Source organism: Hippocampus bargibanti, linkage group LG08 (assembly GCF_051943395.1).
Source record: "Hippocampus bargibanti isolate YZ-2025 linkage group LG08, ASM5194339v1, whole genome shotgun sequence".
Lineage (NCBI taxonomy): Eukaryota > Metazoa > Chordata > Actinopteri > Syngnathiformes > Syngnathidae > Hippocampus > Hippocampus bargibanti.
The window spans coordinates 2668425-2686060 of record NC_142741.1 but is presented as its reverse complement, the minus strand read 5'-3'; the positions used below and the strand labels follow the sequence as shown (position 1 = coordinate 2686060).

At 39.6% G+C, this 17636-nt stretch overlaps 1 protein-coding gene across 2 annotated transcripts in view; it reads left to right on the top strand.

The window, feature by feature from the left end:
- Positions 1 to 17636, top strand: part of lrp2a (low density lipoprotein receptor-related protein 2a) — a 93483-nt gene that overhangs the window by 31030 nt on the left and 44817 nt on the right. For both annotated transcript variants that reach the window (XM_089002405.1, XM_089002404.1), the window contains exons 27-42: positions 1008 to 1256; positions 2894 to 3105; positions 3185 to 3369; positions 4221 to 4449; positions 5134 to 5311; positions 6333 to 6461; positions 7347 to 7513; positions 7916 to 8059; positions 8765 to 8874; positions 8972 to 9149; positions 9751 to 9964; positions 11194 to 11433; positions 12403 to 12591; positions 13815 to 14741; positions 16311 to 16476; positions 16569 to 16727. In XM_089002405.1, the coding sequence (XP_088858531.1) occupies positions 1008 to 1256; positions 2894 to 3105; positions 3185 to 3369; positions 4221 to 4449; positions 5134 to 5311; positions 6333 to 6461; positions 7347 to 7513; positions 7916 to 8059; positions 8765 to 8874; positions 8972 to 9149; positions 9751 to 9964; positions 11194 to 11433; positions 12403 to 12591; positions 13815 to 14741; positions 16311 to 16476; positions 16569 to 16727 (3676 nt within the window). The remainder of the gene's footprint in view (positions 1 to 1007; positions 1257 to 2893; positions 3106 to 3184; positions 3370 to 4220; positions 4450 to 5133; positions 5312 to 6332; positions 6462 to 7346; positions 7514 to 7915; positions 8060 to 8764; positions 8875 to 8971; positions 9150 to 9750; positions 9965 to 11193; positions 11434 to 12402; positions 12592 to 13814; positions 14742 to 16310; positions 16477 to 16568; positions 16728 to 17636) is intronic.

Here is a 17636-nt window from a genome sequence, read left to right as displayed (position 1 = left end):
TCCAGAATCAAAACAATGGCTTCAGAGAGTTCAGATTGAGAGACGATGCTTTCTTGTTACTTATCCAGTTATCAGAATCAGAATCATGAATATGATACAAATAGTTCTAAAGAGGAAAGCATAAATGTTTGCAATCGATTAAAGAAGTCATTCCGTATCAATTCCAGCCAGATAGCCATATAGCTAATAGATAGCCAGCTAGCTCGCCAGATAGCTAATAGATAGCAAATGGATAGTGAAGGAAATAAGTACATTTATTTACAACCTAACAATAGCAAATAAATAGCCAGCTAGGTAGCTAGCTAATAGATAGCAAGTGGATAGCAAATATATAGCTAGCTAGTTAGCTAGATAGATATAGTCTCTGGGTTCTACAATTTGAGTGAAAATGACAGAAACCCTGGCATTGGAATTGAAAGATTTGCATATCGTCTGGCAGTGAATGAGTTAAATTTACATTATTTGCACCAGTTGGGGTCGAAATAATAATAATAATAATAATAATAATAATAATAATAATAATAATAATAATAATAATAATAATAATAATACATTTCATTTCTAAGCACCTTTCAAAACTTTCAAGGTCACTTTACAGTTGTTTTTTCTGCATGTGAGAAGCGGCAGCCACATGCGCCAGCATTCACTCAACCCGGATGTAACTCAAATAGATAGAAACCTAGCCAGCTAGCTCACAGATATCTAATACATAGCCAGCTAGACAGTTAGCTAACTAGATAGCCTAATAGCTAATATATAGCCATCTACATAGCTAGCTAGCTAGACAGTTAGCCAACTAGCTACATAGCCATATAGCTAATAAATACCCAGCTACATAGCTACATGTGCTTATAGATAGCAAATGGATAGCCATCAAAGTAGCAACAAATAATATGACAACACAAAGACACAGAGAGTCATTCATTCTTCAGCACTTGTTGTACCCTCTTTGTGACATGAAGCTAACAGGGATTTCTCTTCAAAAAAAATTCCTTTGTCCAATTTAGATCAGGAGAACTGCTTTGACAACAATGCAGGATGCACTCATGGTTGCATTCAAGGACCCTTCGGGGCTCAGTGCACTTGTCCTGCGGGCTATCAACTGAGTAACGACTCCAAAACCTGTGAAGATCTCGACGAATGTCATCCTCCTGGAATGTGTAGCCAGCATTGCTTTAATGAAAGAGGCTCTTTCCGTTGTCGCTGCCATGATGGTTACACACTTGAAGAAGACCAGCGGACTTGTAAGGCCTCAGGTAACAAAGTATCAACTCATAAAGTCTAGCCTGCTCTTTATTCTCTGCTATTTTCCTCATTTTAAAGGACAACCGACACATCCGGACAAGTTGCGTAAATAATTTGTAAAATCACTTCAAATGACTTCGACTGAGTGCATTTTAACAAAGATTCCACCGCATATAAGCTATATTTTAAAACTCGCGCTCAGGTCTTGTTTTCCAGTTGATGACGATGCCCTAAGTGACGTCACGGAGGGAACGCCCCTGACCGAGAAAGTGACACACAATGCATTTTGGGTACTTTTTTTCATCTGAAAACACTGTGTTGATTGCGAAATTAGAAGGAAAACTACATAAATAACGCGATGGTGAATCGTTGTGTGTCGCAGCCAATTGCAGTAACACTCATAAAGAAGGTGTAAGTTGACACAAATTCCCAGTGGACAAACCAGCCACTTCCAATGGAGCTTGTGCGCCATCTTGCTTTCTAAAAAAAAACAACTATCTAACTAGCTATCAATTAGCTAGCGAGCTAGCTTTCTACCTATTTAAGTTTTTCCGGGTTGAGTGAACGCTGGCGCGTGTGGCTGCCGCTGCTCACCCACAGAAAAACTTAACATGTGCCTGTAAAGTGACCTTGACAGTTTTGAAAGGCACTTATAAATGAAATCTATTAGTATTATTATTAATATTAGGTTGCTGGCTATCTATTAGCTGTCTATCTGGTTAGCTGGCTATCTATTAGCTATCAATAATCTAGCTAACTGGCTATCTAATAGCTAGCTAGATAGCTTTTTATTTATTTGAGTTATTCCGGGTTGAGAACAACTGATCCAGTGACTGTAAAGTGACCTTGTGAGTTTTGAAAGGCGCTTACAAATGAAATGTATTATTATTATTATCTTGTGCATTTTTGGGGACGCTGCATTGGAGTCCAGACGGCTCGAATTGATACGGAAGGACTTCTTTAATCGATTGCAAACATGTATGCTTTCCTCTTCAGAACTATTTGAATCACATTCATAACCGTATGAGTAACAAGAAAGCATCTTCTCCCGAATCTGAACTCTCTGAAGCCATTGTTTTGATTCTGGAGCAATGCAGTTTGTGAAGGAGTATCCTGGAGTGACGTCACAAAAAAGGGGGCGGGACTTTCTGAGTTTCCCCAATTCCGAGCTCATTTTGTGGCAGTTTTGGGACACTTTAAGTCATTTTTATTGGTGTTTTGCGTTTGACTAAAAATATCAGCCTGCGTGTTTTGGGTATTTTAGATGCCATGAAACGTTTTTCGGATGTCAGTTAGGAAAAAGAAACGGTGTCGGTTGTCCTTTAAAGCTTTACGAAAGGTCGAATTCCTTTAGGCAAGATAAATAACATGTCAGTCAGTGTTCATCACTGGTGTAATTAGAACATGATCATCAACAAAGGGCTGTTTATGGGGAGTGTGCCTCGTTGCACATAGATAACCCCGCTGAAAGGAATTGTAACACAATAGGTCTTATTATTTGAACCCAAGTGCATTCCCCATGGATGGACATTTGAGAAGGGTCTATTTAACCGTCCCCGTCGTAAGGTTGAGCGGACATGCACAGGCCAACAAGCGCTCAGATTAGCATGAAAATAGTCACGGGAACTCATACCACGTCTGTTAACAGATTCTCGTCAAGCCTTCCTGTTGGTCGCTAGTCGAAATCACATCGTACAAGATGACATCACCGCCATGCCCAATGTGGTCCATTCGCTAATCCGGGACGGACGCAATATTGTGGCCCTTGATTTTGACTCGGTCGATGACCGAGTGTACTGGTCGGACACGAGCCAGGATAGAATCTGGAGCGCTCATAAAAACGGCAGTGATCGAACACTGGTGAGTTTTAATCCTCGGTGTCGACGAATCGATGTGCTAGTGAACCACATTGGCTTCAATTCAAGACGTGTGTCGACAGATATTTGACAGTGGGGTGACTGTGACCGAGAGCCTTGCTGTGGATTGGGTTGGTAGGAACCTCTACTGGAGTGACTACGTTCTGGAAACAATTGAGGTTTCACGACTGGACGGCAGTCACCGGACCGTGTTGCTCAGCAAGAATGTGACCAATCCCAGAGGTCTGGTACTGGACCCAAGAGACAGGTCAGAGTCAAACCAACCTAGCAAAAAGCTCTGTCTGTGCTTTTATCCAAGGATGCAATGGTTTCTTCAGACGTCATCTGTACTTCTTTGAAGGTGTCGGACATTTCGCTTCTCATCCGTGAAGCTTCGTCAGAGAACTAAAATTTGCTGGTATATATATATATATATAGATAGATAGATAGATAGATAGATAGATAGATAGATAGATAGATAGATAGATAGATAGATAGATAGATAGATAGATAGATAGATAGATAGATAGATAGATAGATAGATAGATAGGGTGATACCTTGGCTTACGAACCTAATTGGTTCCCAGACAGTGTGTAAGTGTGTATCCCAAAAAAATATTTCCCATAGGACACCATTAAAATCAGAATAATCCGTCCCTAGGTCCCCATAAAACATAATTTTCCACTTTCTAATTTTCTAAGCCTTAAAACTACACAAAATATACCTTATTTTATGTATAATAAATGTGTGTGTGTATATATGTGTGTGTGTGTGTGTGTGTATTTATGTGTGTGTATACAGATTAGTCTCATTTTAATGGTTTCCTATGGGAAATTAATGTTTGGAATCCACACTTTTCACCTCACACACACTTTCTGGGAACCAATTAAGTTCGTAAGCCAAGGTATCACTGTATATATATGTAGGGCCAGAGCTACCAGCAAATTTTAGTTCGCTGACGAAGCTTCTCGGATGAGAAACGAAACGTCCGACACCTTCAAAGAAGTACAGATGACGGGCTGAAGAAACCTTTGCATCGATGGACCACTACCTGTACGACTGAGAGCTTACACAGACGTTTTATCCAAGGAGTTGCTCTTCACATTTTTCTTTTTCAGTGCTCTCCTGATGTTTTGGACAGACTGGGGGAGGAACCCCCATATTGAAAGGGCCAGCATGGATGGGAAACTGAGAACCGTTATCATAAGCAACAAACTGTACTGGCCAAACGGCCTGACCATTGATTATCCCAACAATTTGTTGTACTTTGCCGACGCCTATTTGGATTTCATCGACTATTGCGATTATGACGGCAAGAATAGAAAACAAGTCCTGGCCAGTGACATGGTGAGTCTGTGAAATTAGCTGCACATCAGACAAAAACCCTGGCAATAGAGTGGACACGTTTTTCATCTGGCAGTGAATGAGTTAAAGTCAATGCAAATGCAATCATATCGCTTATATAAGCGCAGACAGCAGACCTCTCATCCTGATATCTGGATCTAGACCTGATTTGCACAATATTATTCCCGGGTTTTGTTTTTTTCTTGCGGGGGGTGCCAATAAAGCACTGGTCAAACCTCTGGCAATGTTTTTCCCTTCCACCATGGGGCAGCATTTGCCTTTTGTCCATGTTAGCGCTTTGTTCCAGCTTCAGCTGTTGTTAAAGCGCGATATAAATTGATTTTTTTTGTATTGTATTTTGTACCGACGCCCCCATTTCAAGCTCGATAACTCCAGAGCCAAATGACTTAGGAATTAACTCTAACTTTTTCCTGATGAAAGAAGAGAGCCTACGGTTTCTTACGCTGCATTGAATGTTGATGTCTTCCTAAAACTCAATATTCTGTATGTCCTGCAATTTGAGTGAAAATGACAAAAACCCTGGCACTGGAGTGGACGCATTTTTGCACATGTCTGGCAGTGAATGAGTTAATATAGCAGCCTAATGCTTAAAAAAATGTTTTGGATTTAATGTATTAATATCCCTTTTTTTTTCTTCTGTTTCTGTGCAACTGTGGAAAAAAAAAGGTTCTTCAACACCCCCACGCGATTACCATTTTTGAGGATTTTGTGTATTGGACCGACAGATACATCAATCGCGTGATGCGAGCCCATAAGTGGCATGGGGGGAACCAGACAGTGATGCTGTTCAACCTCCCTCAGCCCATGGGTCTTGTGGCAGTGCACCCGGCCCGGCAGCCAGCAGGTAAGGTCGCATTTGAAGGTCGCTTTATAAATTAGCATTCGCTTGTTGTTCGCTAACAGTCATGTTAGAGAGCAATACAGTGATACCTCAGTTTACGAACCCCTTGGCTTACGAACTTTTCGGTTTACGAACGTTAAATTTATGAAAATTTTACCTTGGCATACGAACTATTTTTTGGGATACACACGGAGCTGCCACAATGAGTGATATGTCGTTCGCGAACGAGCCCGTTCTCCTAACAAGAAAATGGCAGCCGGCTTGTTTTGGTCCTCTATTTCCCACCTCCAGTCTTCGGTTAAAGCCACGTGATTGGTCAAGAACGCAGCAGTGAGGGGAGGTGGTTTAAACATTAAAGAGACAGGCAGACAAGAGAGAGAGAGGCCAAAGTGGACAGAAAACAATGAGATTTGGACTCGTTTCAACTTTGATAGTTCAAAGGCAGAGTGTATACTGCAAGGTTAAAATTCCCATCAATCAGGCTCCACAAATAACCCGCACAAGCCATCTGTACACTTGATGCAAAAAGCTATCAACCCAGCTAAACAGAACACAATTGATGATGAACTAGGTAAGATTATCGCAGAGAAAGCACCTACGAGGGATCATTCCTTAAGATGGTGAAAGAAGAAGGCTACGTTCCTCATCAAGTGTTTAATGCTGATGAAACCGGTCACTCCATTCCATCAAGCCATCAACGAACCATCACAAAGATAAATAAAACAACTTTATTATACAATACAGTTTATTTCTTTCATTATAATACCATAGCACATTTATTATACACAAAATAAAGTATATTTTGTGTAGTTTTAAGGCTTAGAAAATTTGAAAATTATGTTTTATGGGGACCTGGGAACAGATTATTCTCATTTTAATGGTTTCCTATGGGAAATTAATTTTTGGGATACACACTTTTCACCTTACACACTCTGTCTGGGAACCAATGAAGTTCGTAAGCCAAGGTATCACTGTATCATGTTGTATTTACGCTCACATTTCGGGTTGTGTGATTCATTCCTAGGTCGCAATCACTGCTTCCAGAACCCCTGCACTCATATTTGCTTGTTGTCGGCCATTGGACCAAGGTTCTACTCATGTGCGTGCCCCTCGGGGTGGACGTTGGCGGCGGACCAAGTCACGTGTACCAAAAGTACGTATTTGGCTTTATTTTGCAAAAAAAAACAGGGCTCCCTACATGGCATTTTAATTTTCGTCACGGGGAAATTCTGACATTTTGGAACTAAATACCGAATTATTTTTGCATTGTTTTTATGTTTGTATTCTATGTTGCCTAAGAAGTCGGTTGTAGGAACGATCCAAATTGAACCTCACCCCACCGTGGCGATTTAGTGAAGGGTTTTGCTGTTTTATGAAAATAGCTTCTTTTACTCCCTTTTCAAGTTGGTCATTTGTATTTAAAATTTGTGTTCGTTCGTCAAAAAAAAAAAACAGTTCCCGATCTGCATCTCCTTCCACCTTCCAATGTTTTTAATAAAGTGTCTCATATTCTCCTTTGGATCCTCTTGCCATCTTCATGTAAAAAAAGTATTACAAAACAAGGATACAAGGAACCTTTAGTCCAAAAGAGGCTTAGCTCATCTCATGTTTCTGCACATGAAAGCCAACCCGACCCCCGACCCCCCCCCCCCCCCCCCCCCGTACCCTCAAGGCCAATAATTATCCAAGAATGAAATTGCCCCTTCACAACTGATTGATTCTAATCTGTGCTGACTAAGCAAATAAGATTTTGCAGCATACTTTTCTTTATCAGTAGACGCTAACTAAAAAAGCTATGCATAACCTTACCTATCTGACCTTCAAATTTCTATTCCCTCTCGTTACCTCAGATCCACCTCTGTATGCCCCCCCCCCCTGCCGTCTGAGTACGATGGGGGACAGGGCTTTCAGCTGGTTATTATTATTATTATTATTATTATTATTATTATTATAAATCTGACGAAATGTTTTACAATTAAGGGGGGGGGGGGCAAAAATGAATGAAAACTTTTGATTCATTTTCCATTTCTTTCTGTAGCTGACGATCCTTTCTTGGTGGTGGTGAGAGACAGCATCATATACGGCATTTCCATGAACCCGGATGACAGAAGCAATGATGCAATGGTACCGGTAGCTGGACTTCAGAACGGTTTCGACGTTGACTTTGATGACAGTGAACAGACCCTTTACTGGGTCGAGCACCCAGTGAGTTACAGTCCACAAATACTCTTGCCATTGATGAGAAGGTTTCTTCAGCCGTCATCTTTGAAGGTGTCGGACGTTTCGCTTCTTATCCAAGAGGATAAGAGCAGAGTCTGGCGCCGCCACGTCTGGATACTAGGGATATATATATTGGGCCAAAACTACCAGCAAAAGATTTTAGTTCGCTGACGAAGCCATTTGGATAAGAAGCGTAACATCCGACACCTTCAAAGGAGTACAGATGATGGCTGAAGAAACCTTCTCATCGATGGACCACTCCTGTACGACTGTGAGCTTACAGAGACTCTTGCCATTCTATTTTTTTTTTTTGCAAAACAATACTGTAAAACATACACAAAACAAAAAAATATTTGTCATAATTTCACTCATCATCTCTTCTTTCAGGGTGAGATCCACAGAGTGAAGTCAGATGGTACCAACAGGACAGAGTTTGCCCCTGCAGCTGTTCTGGGATCTCCAGTTGGTCTGGCCCTGGATTGGATAACAGAAAACCTCTACTACACCAATCCATCGACACAGTCGATTGAGGTGAGACGATTTGTCTGATCATGTTGTACAATTAAATATATGAATCACAGATTCTGGCTATTAGCTATTTAGCTAGCTACTGTATCTATTAGCTATATAGCTAGCTAGCTATCAGCTATGGATTCACTAGATATTAGTTATCGAATCACTAGATATTAGCTATCTATTTGCGAGATTTTAGCTATCTATTCACTAGCTATTAGCTATCGATTCACTAGGTATTAGCTATCTATTTGCTAGGTATTAGCTATCTATTCGCTAGCGGTTAGCTATCTATTCGCTAGGTATCAGCCATCTATTCACTAGGTGTCAGCTATCTATTCACTAGCTATTAGCTATCGATTCACTAGGTATTAGCTATCTAATTGATATATATTTGCTATCTATTCGCTAGCTATTAGCTATCTATTCACTAGGTATTAGCTATCTATTCACTAGCTATTAGCTATCGATTCACTAGGTATTAGCTATCTAAATGATATATATTATCTATCTATTCACTAGCTATTAGCTATATATTAGCTAGCTTTTGGCTATCTATTCACTAGCTATTAACTATCTATTAGCTAGCTTTTGGCTAACTATTTGCTAGATAGCCAAGCTAGTTATTATTATTATTATTATTATTATTGATTAGTGATTAACAAAATAAATAAATTTAAAATCCATGGGACTAGGAAATTGATCCAGTTTGTCCCTGGCTAGGTTTTGAAACTGCGAGGTGAGATTCAGTACAGAAAAACTCTCATCACAAATAACGGCTGTCCAACTGGCGCCGGTAGTCCTGTTGGCATCGCCGTGGACCCGGCACGTGGGTAAGCTCAATTTAACAGCAAACCTTCTTCAATCCTTTTTAATTGCCAACACACAAAAAAAAAAACTCACATGCTGACCTACACACATGTTTTGAAGTAAACTGTACTGGACCGACCAAGGAACGGAGAGTGGCATCACTCCCAAAGTGGCATCTGCAGACATGGACGGTTTGAACCCTGTCATTCTATTCACCAATAACCTGGACCGCATCGAGTTCCTGACTGTAGACATTCAAGACAACAAACTGTATTGGGCTGTTGCTAGTACTGGCACGGTTAGTCTTCACTCAAATGTAGTGGTTTACTCATTTTGTCAGACCGAAGATCTGTCAGAGATGTTCGATCGGACACTGTGGACGTAGGTTCGGACCCAGAAAGATTGTCTTTACTGCCGGCAGGAGACGCAGCCATTCATGACAGACGTCTGAATTCTGCAGCCCTCTGCCATGCTATTCATTGAGAGTATATGCAAATTTCAGTGATACATTAGTAAAACATAGTTTTCTTGATTAGAATACTTCACCCCTGGGCGTTCTAAGCGTGAATAGCTGTAAGGAATAAAACATTGTCTGATAAATTTGTAATCTGGCTAATGATAATAATAATGATCATAATGATAAAGGAGTTTCCCAAGTCCTAAATTCTGTCCAATGCCAGGTCTCCTAGAATCTCGGAGAACTGTCATCTTCATCTCGGACCTAGATGAAGATGACAGTTTAACAAGCCGTGTCTGTTGACCTCAGATTGACCCCAGGTTGTCTGTGCTTCAGTTGTGTTTTCGAGTCACACATGTTGACTAAGCATATAACAGCATGAAACTTGTAAAATATGATAACTTCTTATTCTCCATCAAGATCTCATCGTGAATGTCCACAGATTGAACGTGGAGATCCAGATGGGAGTAACCGCGTCACTGTGGTGTCAGGGCTGGCTTATCCCTGCGGCGTCGCCGTCCATCAGAACTTCCTCTATTTTACCGACCGCGATTTTGAGGTCATAGAGCGCATGGACAAGTCCACAGGCGACAACAGGGTTGTGCTACGGGATAATGTGTCCGGACTCAGAGTTTTAAAAGTCCATTACCGAGACTGTAAGTAGAATGCAAACTCAAAACACTATTCATGTTTTGAGTTCATTCATCCATTTTCCATCACATCGATGAAAAGGTTTCTTCAGCCGTCATCTGTACCTTTTGGAAGGTGTTTTGCTTCTTATCCAAGAAGGTTCGTCAGCGAACTAAAATTTGCTGGTAGCTCTGGCCCTATTTATATAATCCCTACTGTCCAGTGATGGCAGTAGCAATGGATTACTGTATAACTAAAAATCCTATTTACATGCTAATGCTAATAGTTAGCATCAGCATTTTCCATTCATTTTAAATGGTAAAAGATAATAATAATAATAATAATAATAATAATAATAATAATAATAATAATAATAATAATAATAATAATACATTTCATTTATAAGCGCCTATCAAAACTCTCGAGGTCACATCTCGTCTCTTTACAGTCACAAGATAAATTTTTCTGTGGGCGAGCAGCGGCAGCCACACACGCCAGCGTTCACTCAACCCGGAAGTAACTCAAATAGATAGAAAGCTAGATAGATAGCTAATATATAGCTATCTAAATAGCCAGCCAGATATCTACGGACAGTCATTAAATCTTAACCACTTTGTGTACCTTCTTTGTTGCGTGAAGCAGTTCTAGATGAAAGCATCTTTTTCACCAGTGGATCAGGGACGTCATGGTGAAATGTGCACATCTGCTACAAGCTAAATGTTGAAAGCACACACGAAGCTGTAGCACCCATTGATGAAAAGAGATGTCCTGCGGGACATCCGCTTCAATTCCAAGCTGCGACATACACATCGGCACTCTGCATACATTTATCAATGTGTTTTTATTGCGCATTCTCACATTAGTAATAAATGTCCTTTTTTTTTACTGTCACCCATAGGACAAAATCCATGTATAGAAATCTATACATCGCATGTATAGAAAATGAATTTTAGTTCTTTGAACATTTTATTTGGTTTGCATCCTCTTTCCGCACTGAAATTTTGACTGGAATGAGGGAGGGAAGAAAAAAAAGTAGGCTAAAAGTCAATCAAAAATGTGATCATCCAGCATGATGCCATCACGCGGCATTCAGTGCCTTTTCAAGTTCAGTAATAACGGAATAGTACGGCAAAAGTTCTGACGTTTTCGCATCCTATCATTCGTCATCGTTGCTAACGCTGTCACCCTCACCTTTCTTTCTTCTCGTCAAGATTTCTAATCATTTGCTAATTGTCGCTCTTGTCCTATTTATTAGCCTCTGCAGGTACAACAAACGGCTGTACCAACAACATAACAGCATGCCAACATCTGTGCTTACCACGGCCGCAGGGCCTCTTCACGTGCGCCTGCGCTACAGGCTTTCAACTCAACTCTGACAACACCACCTGCGCCCCTTACGAGTCCTACGTTGTCATCTCCACGCTAGCCGCTATCAAAGGCTTCAGTCTCCAAGGGACGGACCACTCTGAAGCTATGGTGCCAGTGGCGGGCCGAGGTTTAAAATGTTTCATTTTCAGATTTTTAATACAGTGATACCTCGGTTTACGAACCCCTTGGCTTACGAACTTTTCGGTTTACGAACGTTACATTTATGTAAATTCTACCTTGGCATACGAACTATTTTTCGGGATACACACAGAGCTGCCACAATGAGTGATGTGTCGTTGGCGAACGAGCACGTTCTCCTAAAAAGAAAATGGCACCTGACTTTTTTTGTCCTCTATTCCCCGCCCCCAGTCTTCGGTTAAAGCCACGTGATTGGTCAAGAACGCAGAAGTGGGGGGGGGTGTTAAACATTAAAGAGACAGGCAGACGACAAAGAGAGAGTGACAAAAATGGATAGAAAACAGTGAAATTTGGACTCGTTTCAACTTTGATAGTTCAAAAGCAGAGTGTAGACTGCAAGGTTAAAATTCCCATCAAACAGGCTCCACAAACAACCTGCACAAGCCATCTGTACACTTGATGCAAAAAGCTATTAACCCAGCTAAACAGAACACAATTGATGAGGAACTAGATAAAATGATCGCAGAGAAAGCACCTACAAGGGATCATTCCGCAAAATGGTGAAAGAAGGTTACGTTCCTCATCAAGTGTTTAATGCTGATGAAACCGGCCACTCCATTCCATCAAGCCATCAACGACCATCATAAAGGTAAAAAAAAACGACTATTATCCAATACAGTTTATTTCTTTAATTATAATACCATATCACATTTATCATACATAAAATAAGGTATATTTTGTGTAGTTTTAAGGCTTAGAAAATTTGAAATTTATGTTTTATGGGGACCTGGGAACGGATTATTCTCATTTTAATGGTTTCCTATGGGAAATTAATTTTTGGGATACACACTTTTCACCTTACACACTCTGTCTGGGAACCAATTAAGTTCGTAAGCCAAGGTATCACTGTATAGCATTTTTTTTCTAATGATTTGATTTTTCTTTTTTGCTCTTTCAGGCCGTAATGCTTTACACGTCGATGTACACATGGCATCTGGTTACATCTACTGGTGTGACTTCAGCAGCACGGTGACAGCGCAGAACGGGGTCAGAAGAATCAAGACAGATGGCTCGGGATTACGTAGCGTAGTGACAAGTGGGATTGGACGCAATGGGATCCGAGGCATCGCCGTCGACTGGGTTGCGGGTAGGCCGTTTTTGTTTTTGTTTTTGTTTTTATACCTCATTCACTGCCAGACAATGTGCAAAAATGTGTCCACTCCAGTGCCAGGGTTTTTGTCATTTTCACTCAAATTGCAGAACTAGCAGAATATTGCGTTTTAGGAGTACATGAAGATTTAATGCAGTGTAAGAAACTTTAGACTCTCCCGTTTCATCAGAAAACAAGAGTTAATTCCTAAGTTATATTGGGTCTGGAGTTATCTGAGCTTGAAATGGGGGCGCTTGTACGAAATACAAAAAAAAAAAATCGATTTATATAGCGCTTTAACAACAGCTGAAGCTAGAACAAAGCGCTAATATGTACCAAAAGCAAATGCTGCCCCCTCATGGAAGGGAAAAACATTGCCAGAGGTCTGACCAGCGCTTTATCGGCACCCACAGCTGCAAGAATGGCAGTGAATGAGTTAATAGAGAAACCTAAATTGATGAGAAAAAAAATATTGATCAATATGTTATTGCAATTGAAATACTATTCACATACACAACTTATAATTGAAAACAAATGTGACGAACAACAAACATGACCAATAAATACTAATACTAATACTAATACTAATACTAATACTACGAATACTACGAATACTATGAATACTACTACTAATACTAATACTAATACTAATACTAATACTAATACTAATACTAATACTACTATTACTATTACCATTACTAATACTATTACTAATACTAATACTAATACTAATACTAATACTAATACAGTTACTGTTACTGTTACTGCCACCTCTACTGTTACTGCTACTGCTACTATGACTGCTGTTACTATGACTTCTGCTACTATTACTACTGCTACTATTACTACTGCTACTAGTACGATTACTACGAGTACTATTACTACTACTACGACTATTACTACTACTACTACTACTACTACTACAACGACTACTATTACTACTACTACTACTACTATTACTACTACTACCACTACTACTACTACTACTACTACTACTACTACTAATAATAATAATAATAATAATAATAATAATAATAATAATAATAATAATAATATTTTATTTGAATTTGCATGTGACTAAAATTTTCATAGAAAATGGTATTAAAAAAGTCATCATAAAATAGGCCTCATGCAATTTATCAAGTTAACTTCTGTATTCGTAACAATCCACTTCATGATAATGAAGATAATTTCTCAAAACTGTTACCTTTTCTTGGCAGGTAACCTTTATTTCACCAACGCCTTCCTGATGGAGACATACATAGAAGTTCTTCGCCTCAACACGACTTTTCGAAGAGTGCTTTTAAAAACCCAGACCGACATGCCACGCCACATCATAGTAGACCCCCGCAATCGCTATTTAATCTGGGCTGACTACGGCCAAAACCCTAAAATTGAGCGTGCGCTCTTAGATGGAAGCAACCGCACAATTTTAGTTTCATCTGGAATCATCACCCCGCGAGGTCTCGCTCTAGACCGAGAAACCGGATATGTCTACTGGGTGGATGATTCTCTGGATATGATCGCCCGAATCAGCCCCCGTGGAGGCGAAACAGAGGTTATACGCTACGGCAGTCGCTACCCAACTCCATACGGGATCACCGTCTTTCAAGACAGTATCATTTGGGTTGACAGAAACCTCAAGAAGGTCTTCCAAGCCAGCAAAGAACCCGGCAGCACAGCGCCACCTACTGTCATAAGAGACAATATAAACATGCTGAGAGATGTGACCATTTTTGACCAGCGCATCCAGCCATCCCAAGATCTTAACAATAACCCCTGCGTCGAGGCTAACGGAGGCTGCGGCCATTTTTGCTTCGCCCTGCCAACCGCCGACATGAGCAACGCATCCAGAAAATGCGCTTGCGCGTTTGGCAATCTGGCGGATGATAATGAGAATTGCGTGGTGTCAAAGGATGATTATCTCATCTATACTACGGAGAGCACGGTGCGCAGTTTACGCCTGGATCCGGAGGACCACGCTGTACCGTTCCCCGTGGTCAATGTACCACGTACTTCGGTGGCGTTGGATTTTGACCTTACTGACCGAAGGATCTACTTCACTCAGAGTTCAGGCGCAGGATCCAGCAAGATTAGCTATATCGATTTGTCTTCTCCTACATCAGCTCCAGCATTGGTGGCTTCAGGTAGGCAACTAAACCATTCACGTTAACGTTTGCTCAGTATCAAAACAATCCTTTAGCTACGGAAGACGATTAGGGCCACTGAAGAAAGAAGTATATATGGTTGACAAGATTCTGACTTTAAAGTGAGAATTCTGACTTTATTCTCAGACTTTTAAGTCAGATTTCTGATTTTGTTCTCAGAATTCTGACGTTAAAGTCAGAATTCTGAGAATAAAGTCAGAATTAAATCAGAATTCTGAGAATGAAGTCAGAATTCTCACTTTAAAGTGAAAATAAAAGAAATAGAATCTGAGAATAAAGTCAGAATTCTCAGAATTCTGACTTTATTCTCAGAATTCTCACTTTAAAGTGAAAATAAAAGAAATAGAATCTGAGAATAAAGTCAGAATTCTCAGAATTCTGACTTTATTCTCAGAATTCTCACTTTAAGGTGAGAATTCTGAGGACAAAGTCAGAAAAAAATCGTACTTTAAAGTGAGAATTCTGACTTTAAAGCGAGAATTTCTGACTGTATTCTCAGAATTCTGATTTAAAGTAAGTTTGAATTCTGACGCTAAAGTGAGAATTCTGACTTTATTCTCAGAATTCTGACTTTATTCTCAGAATCCTGACTTTAAAGTGACTTTATTCTCAGAATTCGGAAATTAAAGTGAGAATTCTGACTTTAAAGTGAGAATTCTGACTAACTTTAAAGTCAGAATTCTGACTTGATGTCAGAATTCTCATTTTATTCCGACTTTAAAGTGATAATTCTGAGAATAAAGTCAGAAGTCCAATTCTGAGAATAGTCAGAATTCTGAGAATAAAGTCAAAATTCTGACTTTAAAGTGAGAATTCTGAGAAAAAAAAGGCAAAATTCTCATTTAAAAGTGAGAATTCTGAGAATAAAGTCAGAATTCTCAGCATTAGGGTTGCTGAAGATTCTGACTTTATTCTTAGAATTCTGATTTTAAAGTAAGAATTCTTACTTTATTCTAAGAATTTTTACTTTAAAGTCAGAATTCTGAGTTTATTCTCAGAATTCTGACTTGAGAATTCTCAGTTAAGTGAGAATTCTGACTTTTGTCGGGGCACTGTCCAAAAAACTGCTAAGCGAGGGGGACTGCTCGCGTCCTCAGGGGACAAAGGATTAAATGATGCAAAAAAGATGTTTAAAGATGTTTGTATAGCGAATTGCCCCAACAAAATTCAGATTTTAAAGTCAGCATTCTGACTGATGTGTTTTCCTTCTAATTTCGCCATCAACACGAAGTTTTCAGACCAAACAAAGTACCCAAAATGCATTGTGTATCGCTTTCTCAGTCAGGGGCGTTCCCTCCGTGACGTCACTTAGGGCATCGTTATCAACTCAAAAACAAGACTTCCTGAATATTCAGCGCTAGTCTTAAAACGTAAAATACTATAGCTATATGCGGTGGAATCTTTGTAAAATGCGCTCAGTAGAAGTCATTTGAAGTGATTTTACAAATTATGGACGCAACTTGTCTGAGGTGTCGCTTGTCCTTGAATTCAACCAGTGTGTTGAATGTCCATATTCAAATCCTTCCTGTGATTTTTGTAATCCAACAGATGTCGGAGCCCCTGATGGCATCGCATACGACTGGATAAATAGACGGATTTACTATAGCGATTATGCTAACCAAAGCATCAACGCGATGTCGGTGAATGGATCTCAGAGGACTATTATCGCACACGTGTCCAGACCGCGGGCCATCATGTTGGACCCTTGCAGGGGGTAAGTGGTATTTTATTATTATTATTTTTTTTTTGCATATTTGGTCCTTGAAATGTTGTATATTCTTTTATTAATCCTATCTCGTTGTCCAGATACATGTACTGGACGGACTGGGGAACCCATGCAAAGATTGAGCGGGCGACCTTAGGTGGAAACTTCAGGAAAGAGATTGTGAATAGCAGTCTGGTGTGGCCCAATGGACTGAGTTTGGACTATGAAGAGGAGCGGCTGTATTGGGCGGATGCCAGCTTGTAAGATCCAATAAAATCAATGTTTGTTGTGAAGTGGACTCTTGGAACTACAATTTTGCATCCTATAATTTCTGGTTCAGTTCCAAGTTATTTTATTTTATTTCTTAGGTTTTTTTGTTGTTGATCAATTTGCCTATCAATTTATTTGTGTATTTATTTATTTATTTATTGAGTACTTATTTATCTATCAGTGTATTTTTTTTATCAGTGTATTTATTTATTTATCATTTATCCAGTTATTTATTTATCAATTTTTATTTATATCTGTCTGTATGTATGTATGTATGTATGTATGTATGTATGTATGTATGTATGTATGTATGTATGTATGTATGTGTGGGTATGTGTGTGTGTGTGTGTGTGTGTGTGTGTGTGTGTGTGTGTGTGCGCGCGCATGCATGCATGCATGCATGCATGTATGTATGTATGTATGTATGTATGTATGTATGTATGTATGTATGTATTTATGTATGTATGTATGTATGTATGTATGTATGTATGTATGTATGTATGTGTGTGTGTGTGTGTGTGTGTGTGTGTGTGTGTGTGTGTGTGTGTGTGCGCGCGCATGCATGCATGCATGCATGCATGTATGTATGTATGTATGTATGTATGTATGTATGCATTTATGTATGTATGTATGTATGTATGTATGTATGTGTATGTATGTATGTATGTATGTATGTATGTATGTATGTATGTATGTATGTATGTATGTATGTGTGTGTGTATGTGTGTGTGTGTGTGTGTGTGTGCGCGCGCATGCATGCATGCATGCATGCATGCATGTATGTATGTATGTATGTATGTATGTATGTATGCATTTATGCATTTATGTATGCTTGCATGCGTATGTAAGTACGTACGTACATACGCACGTACGTATGTACGCATGCATGCATGTATGGA